At 39.6% G+C, this 10,281-nt stretch overlaps 1 protein-coding gene across 1 annotated transcript in view; it reads right to left on the bottom strand.

Annotated features, from left to right (window-relative positions):
- LOC114633707 (uncharacterized protein C2orf16-like) overlaps positions 1–10,004 on the bottom strand; it is an 11,082-nt gene extending 1,078 nt beyond the window's left edge. The window contains exons 1-5 of the mRNA XM_028782314.1: positions 9,686–10,004; positions 9,561–9,608; positions 8,795–9,464; positions 6,917–6,998; positions 6,054–6,103 (exon numbers count right to left, since the gene is read on the bottom strand). Coding sequence (XP_028638147.1) covers positions 6,054–6,103; positions 6,917–6,998; positions 8,795–9,464; positions 9,561–9,608; positions 9,686–10,004 — 1,169 coding nt within the window. The remainder of the gene's footprint in view (positions 1–6,053; positions 6,104–6,916; positions 6,999–8,794; positions 9,465–9,560; positions 9,609–9,685) is intronic.
- Positions 10,005–10,281: the final 277 nt, after the last annotated feature.

The following is a 10,281-nucleotide window of genomic DNA, read 5'->3' as shown; positions in this document are numbered from 1 at the left end:
ATAGATAGATAGATAGATAGATAGATAGATAGATAGATAGATAGATAAACAGAGACAGGGACAGACTCAGAGTCAGATGCACAGAGAGAGAGAGGCAGACAAAGATAAATCATAAACATACATAAAAATAATTGTGGTTTATTTTCCCAACTTTTCTGTCTTTGACAAAGGCAGAGAGAACAGGAAAAGATTCCTTGTGTATTAAAGGGTTCTCATTTTTCTTATATGTAAAAGATAACCTTATTGATTTCAAGTTGACCTAAAATAAACATGGCTTCTTTAATAATCTAGTGAGCAAGCAATTCTGCAATTCCATCGTAAGTACCCGATTAGTCTGCGCTCCCACATCGAAGTTCAGTCTCACTCCTTTTGGATGGCGTGTCAGAGTCTTAATTGTGGTGTATGTACCATCAACAAATTCAGCATCAATTTCAGGTCTCCAGCAACTGTCAATTACAGTATAATAATTAGTAAATCACTGTAGTGGCCTCTAATCAGATGAGTACCTTTGGGGCCTTCAACTTAGTGTCTGTAGGTCTCATTTCTAGAGGTTTCAAAGAAGAAGGTACATTCAAGTATCATCTATGCTCTCTTTAGAACCCATGTTCTGAATCAGGGAGTATATCTGTAGGCTTTTCCCTGCTGCTGAGAAAACTTAGGCCTCTAATGTATTAAGTGTGTGCTTTACCACTGAATTATACTCCTAACCCTTGGTGATATTATTAATTTACATCTTTAGGTGAGTTTTTACCTCTTACATAGGAATCCAGTTTTACTCTTCTTTAAGTGTAGTATATTTTGGAACAAAAAATCAAACTTACATAGGAAGAAAGTGGATTTGTGAGTGCCTTGGACTAGGATGTGGAGAACACGGGGAAAGAATGTTCTGAATGAGGAATGACTCAAAAGAGCATGGCATTTGGGGGCCAACAGTAAAAATATTCAAAAATCAGATCATGATCAAGATTTCACATGTCTTAATCTACTATAAGCCATAGAACTGAGTAGTCTAACTATACAATATAAAAATTGTAGCTTAGACAAATTGATTGAAGCTGTGCCTATAATCTTATCACTCAGTATATAGAGGCAGATTGATCAGGAGTTCATAAATATCCTTGAAAACAGAGAGTCTTAGGCCAACCTTGGCTATATGAGACCCTCTCAAAAAACCAACAAAACCAAACAGACAAAGAAACAACCAAAGCAGCTGCTTGCTGATCTTGACCACTACCTACCCACTTTCCTGAGTCCCAACTTCAAAAGTGTAACGTTCCCTCTCCCCATTTCTATCACCTTTAAAATAATGCTTAAACTCCTAAGCCTGTTCTGACAGTCTGGCCATTCTTTTTCTTTCTCTGCAGACTACTCTTCCCCACAATCTGACAAATATGTTTGCTTTCTTGGACCCTATGTCAAAAGACTTGAACCCTATGTCAAAAGACTTCCTCTCTTTTGCTTCTCCACCTCCCTCCTCCTGGCAGCTGCTAACTTTTCTCGTCTACCCTGTTTCTATGTCTTTTTTCGAACTTATAAAATGATTCTCAAGGTTAAACAAAAAGGAAAAAATATATAAAAATGTTACCTTGAGGGTTAAGAGTGCAGAAAAGTGGTAGAACCCTTGCTTAGCCTGTGTGAAACCAGAGTCTCATCTTAGCACCGTAAGTATTTGAAATGAAGATAGGACCAAAAAGTCAATGTGGGAGCACATATCTAGTACCTCCCCAAACCTGAAGATTGAAGCAGGAGGATTTTCATTTACAGGCCACCTGATTACATAGAGGATTGAAGCCATCCTATGACATCAAGTCTTTGATGTCTCCCACCTAACAAAAAGACAATGGAAAACAATGTGGTAGCACATACCAAGAATCTGCCAAACCAAGATTTGGAGCAGTAGGATCTTGACTTTAAGGGCAGCCTTGTTATATAGGAATTAGTATAAAAGCCAGTTTGTCTCCTTTTGACATTTGTTGCAAAGGGCCTCATGTATGCCTGCTAGTGGTTCTGGATTATGCTTTGTTATAATAGCCCTTCATGTCAATTAACACTATAACATCAAAAAAATTGAGACAGCATGTCATGTATCCAAGGCTAGCTTTAATTTCATTATATACTTGAAGATGACCTTGAACTTTGGATACTCTTCCCTCCCTCCTCAGTGCTGGGGTTGCAGATATAGGTCAGTAAACCTGGTATTATGCATTTCTGGGTAATGAACCAAGAGATTCATAAATGTTAGACAGTCTACCAACTGGACTACATCCCTAGTAAAAGAAAGGATTTTTTACTATATAGCTTAAATAATATCAGGGAATAGGTTTATCATATGCAGTCTTACTTTGCTATAAAACAACAAATGTCCAAAGGCTGTGTAGCTATTTTGATATTATTACTTGAGTTGTAGTCAGTAGTTCTGCATAAGCAAGGTACTTTCTATAACAACTTTCTGTTTTCTTATGAATATTGTTCCTCTTAGGCTTTGAGTGGACCAAACACTATGTGAGGAGGGGATGAGAGATCAATGTATAATTAGATAATAATTACTTTCTTTCCTCCCCTCCTTCTTACATCTCTCCCTCCATTCCTTTTGCAGTGCTAGGCATGGAACTCAGGGCTATACAATTCTAGGCAAGCACTCTACTGACTACTTTCATGTTAGTTTCCTCTTAAAATTTTTGTTGCATTTTCTCTGACCTACCAACAGACCAACTTACCTACCTTTCTCCTTCCTCCCCTCCTTTCTTCCTTTCCTTCTTCTCTTCTTCCCTCCCTCCCTCCTTCTTTCCTTCCCTCCTCCCTTCCTTCCTTCCATTTTTCCTTTAACAATATACCATCAGGTAGTGGTGGCATAGGCCTTTAATCCCAGTACTCGGGAGGCAGAGACAAGCAGATCTCTGAATTCATGGCCAGCCTGGTCTACAGAGTGAATTCTAGGACAGTCAGGCCTACATAGAGGAACCCTGTCTCAAAAAAACATAAAACAAACCAAAACAAACCAAAAAAAGAAACCAATACCTGCAAACCAAACCAAAATATCAACATATACCTTGATTAGCCTAATGCAATCATAGGACAAAGATAGAAGTGGAAGCCAGGAAGACAGACAGTGAGAAGGATGCAATTTCAACAGAAATATGCATGTGGGTTGTGTTGAAGATGGAACTGGTCTCTTACAAGAGGGAGAGGGAGGTAGTTCAGGTTTTGTTTTTGAAAGAATGGACTCTGACAAGCAGCAAGAAACAGGATTCTACCAACAGCTAGAATGATCTAGGAAGTAGATACTTCCCCAGAGCCTTCTAATAAGAGGGTACCCAGGACAAAACTACAATGTTAGGTATACTAGTCTCTAATAGACAACAGCCAAGCAAACCTAGACATGTAACCTACCAAGCTAGGAGATGATGGATGGGTCCTGTACTTAGGTGTTGTGTGAGGTAATGGCAGATGCCAGGAAGGCATGTTATGGGGCAAATTCCTGTGTGTGTAGGGGGATGGGGTGGGGGGTGTGGAGAAAGGGCTACTAATGTTTGAAATGACTTTTTAAATAACCCTAGCTTTCAAATCTGTTTGTTGAGCTACTGTTTGAGCTGAAGCCTTTAGAGAAATTTTTAGTCTGTGACTCATTCACTTCAATTGACCCTGAGTACACTTTTTCCTTTCATTGTACTAAATTCCACACCTAAAGACATTTTGACAACATTTTTTGTTTTGTATTTTAACATATGGTATATGATCTCTGATTGAGCATCATGTTCTATAATATGCTAGGGTCCAAAGAAGCAGGTCTGAGAATGTCCTTTCTGGAGGCCAAGGATATCAGAAGAGAATTCTGTTTCCTGGTTTCTTAGTACCTCTTAGTCTTGCCTGGGCAGCTCTGTGAGGATGTGCCAGACACTTCATATTGGATGTGCTACTGGACTGACAGTCGTATTTCCCTCCCTATACCTCACATCAGCTTTTGCCTAAGTTCTTAAAGTAATCCCCAGAGTAGCACTTCAACGTTTCCCTGTCCCTGGAGACACAGCCTTCCTCTATAGGAACCATGCCTTCTTTCTTTAAAGCTAAAACAAAATGTTTCTTCCTAAAACTCTCCCTCAGCCCCATGGCCCAGGAATTTCATTCTTCAAATATGCAAAACAGGAACTAGAAAACAACTATCTCTAGTGGATGTTGAGTTTCCCAGAAGTTTACCTGTCTAAAGCTGAGCTCACCACAAATTGAGAAAGGCTGTACACTCTCAGAGATAACCCAAACATTTTCTCATATCACTTGTTCAAATAATAAACTTCTTTCCATTCTTCCTCCCTGGTTGTGGTTATCCTTTTCCTACTCACCAAGACTGAATACACTGCCTACAGCTATAGTAACTGTTTAAGCAACAAAAGGTAATGAAAATTCTAGTATTTCGAAAAAAAGTAAATTATAAAAAAATAAAGAAAGAAAGAAAGAAAGAAAGAAAATTCTAGTATTGCAAGAATTGCACCTCCTCTGTACTTGTAGTTGTAGAAAGGCAATATGGACAGTAAAAAACCCATGTAAGTTTTATAGAATCACAAACTGTATTTGAATGTACCTTCAAATTAGTTGTTTGATTTGAGTGGAGTTAAAAAAACAACACAACACAAAACACCACCTTCCTTGGCTGGAGCAGAGCTCCATGGCACAGTGGTGTATCTTTTCAGTTAGTGTATGTACATGATTCTAAGTTTGATTCCCAGTAGTGCCAGAAACAAAACAACTACAAGCATTCCTTAAGTTTCAATCTATCATTCTGTAACATGGAAATGGTATATCTTACCATAAAGAACTCTAAGGCTAGATTAAACCCTGGATATAAAAGTACTTACTTAGAGCTTTCAATTATTTTACAAGTATCTTTGGTTAGGTCCATTTCAAAGGTACTATAGCAACATATTTCTTTCTCATTTCTATACATTCTCCTGGTATCTTTGATAGAAATTTATAGAGACACCGCCAAATACCACTGTATGAGGGCAAAATATACCATCCATAAACTAGCCCTTTTCCCCATGACTGAGTTAATCCTTTTGAGAAACACAATACAAACTAAACAAAAAAAGTAAAAGTCACCCTTTTATGACAGCTAGTGTCCATTTATAAGGGTTTCTCACCGGGCAGTGGTGGTGCACGCCTTTAATCCCAGCACTTGGGAGGCAGAGGCAGGTGGATTTCTGAGTTCGAGGCCAGCCTGGTCTACAGAGTGAGTTCCAGGACAGCCAGGACTATACAGAGAAACCCTGTCTCGAAAAACCAAAAAAAAAAAAAAAATTTATAAGGGTTTCTCTTTCTGCCCTATGAAGAGGAAGATAAACAATAAAGGCAGGCCCCGTTTTTCCTTCTTTTCCTGACCATCTCCCTGAGCAGGCCTTTCCCTGTATCTCTGTTTGCTTCAGGGAGGATGGTCTTTAAGTAGAAAATCTAACAGCACACGTTCAACTCTGCTCTTGCGGTCTACTTGTGTTGGTCCTCACTACCTCCTATACGTAGAGCAGAGAGTCATGTCAAGGAACCTCTGCTTTACTTATGTTTACATTTCATCCTGTTTTTGTTACAGGGGTCAATATCAACTAAGATCTAAGAAAGGGTAAATAAATACAGAATTATTGCCTCCTCAATATCGCCACAGGCTAAAGCCTTGCTACTACTGCTAGTAAAATGCTGTGTTGCGATTCATTTAGCTTGTCTAGCATACACTGTTAATGCATGGAAGAGATTTAAATCTTAAAATTGAAATTAAGAAAAAAATCCATAGAGTACCGATTTCATCAGTGATAATTCCTGTAGAGAGATATCTAGTCTAGATGCAAAATTATATTTTAAATGTATAATCAGAATATGATATATAAAAGTCTCAGAAATAAAAATAAAACCAAGCCAAGCAGTTATAATTAAAACTTTTCTGAGTATGATTGTTTATACAAATTGTTAAGGAGTCTTCATATTCTGATTGTAAGGCTATGTGCTGATTTTATATTCGATTCTGCTTTATATATTTTCCTCTAAGCACTACACAGTCTGTGTAAAGTTACCTGTCAGAACTTTCGTCACTCTCTTCAGAGCTGCTGGAGTCATCTTCTAGCTAAATGGAAAAAGTTGAGATAAATTATTGAAATGACATTCTCATTCAGAATAAGGTGAGTTTTTAAAATCTGAATTGCAAGTCTTAACATTTAAATGACAATATTGCCTCCTTTTCCTTGGTTCTTAATATTGTTAACTATGGTCTTGGCCATTTTGTAAAGCTTCTACATCTTGGTTAGCCATAACAATTCCCAAACTGAAGTGATTTTATCCCTATAACTAAAGTAAATTGTTTTCTAGATTCCTGCCTCTTCTTGTTTCTACTCCCTGGTAATGACTAGTCAAGTCATACTTACCCCCTGACATTCTTTAAATGAACACTGACTGGCTACTCTTGGCAATGGCCAAGATCACACCAAAAAGGAAGATTTTTCTGTCCTCTCCTCCCTTTCCCACCCTCTAACAATTCTTGCGTCTAAGAGGGCATCTGGCTCTCTAGTGTCATTAACTAGTGATCTTCCCACTACACATCTTTTCCCAAATAAAGCTGTGCTGTTACGGAGTCCCTCAGTCCTGTGTCTGTCTTTTATTCTTGCTGACCTTACAAGTGTAACACTCAACTTGATACTGTACACACATGCAAGAATGTCAAAGGCAGTGTGCCCTTAGAGAGAAATCAGTCTAAGACTCCTTAACATGTCAGAAAACTGCAGCTCAGAAGATGACTTCCCCAAGTCACAATCATAAATAAAAATAAATACTAATCTTTTGAAGAAGCAAAGAAGACACAAAAGGAAATCCTAGTTAAAAGAAAATAATACATGGAACCATGTAGAATTTTGTGGTAGAAAGTAGAAAGTATTTCACTTACCTCTGAATTCAGATCAAGTATCTCACTTCTTTCCTGTTCCTGTGCCCATAAATATTCAGTCCTTTCTCTTACTGTAGAAAATCTGATATTTGTCATAAAGGGTGAAAAATTAGAAAAAAATTTAAAAACTCGTATCATTGACAGATTATTTAACATATACAAATGATTTATTTAATTTCATGTATACATGCATCTCTGTGAGAGTATACATATGTGTTGATGCATGTTCCTATATACATGCAGATTCCAGAAGAGGACAGCATATTTCCTCCATTATCACTTTCCACTTATTGCTCTGAAGCGGGTTTCTCATTGACAGTGGGGCTTGTATTTTCTTGGCTAGTATGGAAGCTAGTAAGCCCCAGTGACCATCTTGTCTCTCCTCATCTCAGCAATTGGTGTCCAGGTTTGTGTGGGATCCCTGGTTTGTTGTGTGGGTGCTGGGAATTGAACTCTAGTCTCCATGCTAGTACATCAAGTGCTCTAACTGCTAAGCTATCTCTCTAGACCCCTATTTAACACTTTAAAGGAGAGCATTACAAATTATTTCTCTTTACAATATTCATATGGAATCAGTTACTAGCTGTATGCTACATCTATGACTTTTGCAAGCAAATGGATGAATGTACTAGGAAATATACCAAGTTAGGTAATCCAGACCCAGAAAGACAAATGTTGCATGTTCTACCTTTATCTGAATTTTAGGTGTGAGTATATAACCTGAGAAACCAGGAAAGTACAAGGGAACATAGCGGGAGGAGGAACTCTAGAGAGGAGTGAAATAGGACAAAGGTGCTATGAGAGAATAATGAGAAAACGGGAAAGATTTAGCTGAAAAGGGGGAAAGCAATACAGAGAGAAAGAAAGGAACCCTAAATAACATCAAGAATGGTTAACAAAGCCATAGGAAAAAATCAGTTTATTCACTTAAAATCCATATGTTATGTATGTGCACATTTAAACAGATGTATGTAGTTTGAATGAATTTATATAATTCTAAGTGCCAATTCTCCCCACAAGGATCATAGACTACCTAACAAAAATCCTGTGCTATGTGTGGGAAGCCTCTTCAATTGTTAGTCATAGGAATAGAAGAGACTCTCAAAATAATATAGGCTATTGCTGTTGCCCTGTTTGCCTCATGTAACTTGAAGGTAAGACCCTACAGCTGAAGACAACATACACTTTGGACAGTAGATCTGGAGGAACTGCTCAAAGATATACTTGTTGGGCTGAGGTTGTGGCTTAGACATAGTGTGCACAAGCTCTGGCATGATTTCTACAACAACAACAACAACACACACATACTTTCTCTCTCTCATCCTCTCTCTCTCTCTCTCTCTCTCTCTCTCTCATACTCTCTCTCTCTCTCTCTCTCTGTCTCACACACAGACACACACACACACATGCATACACACTCTCACACATATACACACATACTCACATACACACAAACACACAGAGGGAGATATAATTTCTCTCATAAAGACTTTTAGGACTCTTAAGGAAGGAGATAAAAGAAAGAAACAGATTGATAACCATTTTTTATATCCTATCATATCAATTTAGCATACTTTGTTGGTATATTACCTTGCCTACCAGCTTGGAAGATACAAAAGGAGTAGCTACTCTGAGTAGTGGATAGGCCTAGTAGGAAAGACAAGAAACTGGGAAACAAACTTTGGCAATTGCATGTGCATGTAAATTGATATCATGAACCATGTAATTGTTCCAATGCATGTCTAAATTGGAACAGTGTCTGAATTGGGAAAATACAAATTTAGTTATTAAGGCACAGAAAGAGAAAGCATGCTTATACATTTCTCTATCATTCAAAACATTGTACTAACATTGATAAAATACTGATTTTGTTTCTACCTGTCAATTTCAGGTTCAGATTCTGGTGGTGATGCACCCCTTGTTCCAAATCTTCCTCTTCGACCATGGTATCTTTCTCCTTCATGAAGCATCCAAGACTGGATGCTACTAGCTCTCAATGAGCGGTCATAACGATCTCTCTGTGACCGGGTGTTACGAGCTCTCCGTGACTGGTTATTACGATCTCTCCCTGACCGGTTGTTACGAGCTCTCCGTGACCGGTTGTTACGAGCTCTCCGTGACCGGTTGTTACGAGCTCTCCGTGACTGGTTATTACGATCTCTCCATGACTGGTTGTTACGAGCTCTCCATGACCGGTTGTTACAAGCTCTTTCTGCATGGCCATGATAAGCTCTCCCTGAGTGGTCACGGTGAGATCTGCCATCATGGTTGTGATGAGCTAACCTCCTGTGGTTATCATGAGCTCTCCCTCTGTGGGCTCGATTACCTCTCTCTGTGTGGCCATGATGAGCTATCCTTGAGTGGCTAGAAAGTGCTCTCTCTGTATGGTTAAGAGGAAATCTATCCGAGTGGCCATGATGAAACCTACCTACATGGTCATGATGTGGTCTACCTGAGAGGTCATGGTGTGGTCTTCCAGAGAGGTCATGGTGTGGGCTATCTGAATGGTCATGGTGTGGTCTATCTGAGAGGTCATGGTGTGGTCTATCTAAGAGGTCACGGTATGGTCTACCTGAGAGTTCACGGTGTGGTCTAACTGAGTGGTCATGACATGGTCTATCTGAGAGATCATGGTGTGGTCTACCTGAATGATCATGAGGTTGTCTACCTGAGTGGTCATGAGGTGGTCTACCTAAGTAGTCATGATGTTGTCTACTTGAGTGGCCATGATGTAGTCGACCTGAGAGGTCACGGTATGATCTACCTGACAGGTCATGGTGTGGTCTACCTGAGAGGTCACGGCGTGGTCTACCTGAGAGGTCACGGCGTGGTCTATCTGAGAGGTCACGGCGTGGTCTATCTGAGAGGTCACGGTATGGTCTACCTGAGAGATCACGGTATGGTCTACCTGAGAGGTCACGGTATGGTCTATCTGAGAGGTCACAGTGTGGTCTTCCTGAGTAGTCATGATGTGGTCTACCTGAGAGGTCACAGTGTGGTCTATCTGAGAGGTCATGGTGTGGTCTACTTGAGAGGTCACGGTGTGGTATATCTGAGTAGTCATGGTGTGATCTTCCTGAGAGGTCATGGTGTGGTCTATCTGAGTGGTTACGGTATGGTCTATCTGAGTGGTTACGGTATGGTCTATCTGAGTGGTTATGGTATGGTCTATCTGAGTAGTCATGGTGTTGTCTATCTGAGAGGTCATGATGTGATCTAACTGAGAGGTCACTGTGTGGCCTATTTGAGAGGTCACTGTATGGTCTATCTGAGAGGTCAGGATGTGGCCTATCAGAGAGGTCAGGATGTGGCCTATCAGAGAGGTCACTGTGTGGCCTATCTGAGAGGTCACTGTGTGGCCTATC

The sequence above is a fragment of the Grammomys surdaster genome, unplaced genomic scaffold (genome assembly GCF_004785775.1).
Source record: "Grammomys surdaster isolate TR1022 unplaced genomic scaffold, NIH_TR_1.0 740, whole genome shotgun sequence".
Classification (NCBI taxonomy): Eukaryota; Metazoa; Chordata; class Mammalia; order Rodentia; family Muridae; genus Grammomys; species Grammomys surdaster.
Note: the sequence above shows the minus strand (reverse complement) of the source record. Positions and strands in the feature narration are given on the sequence as shown.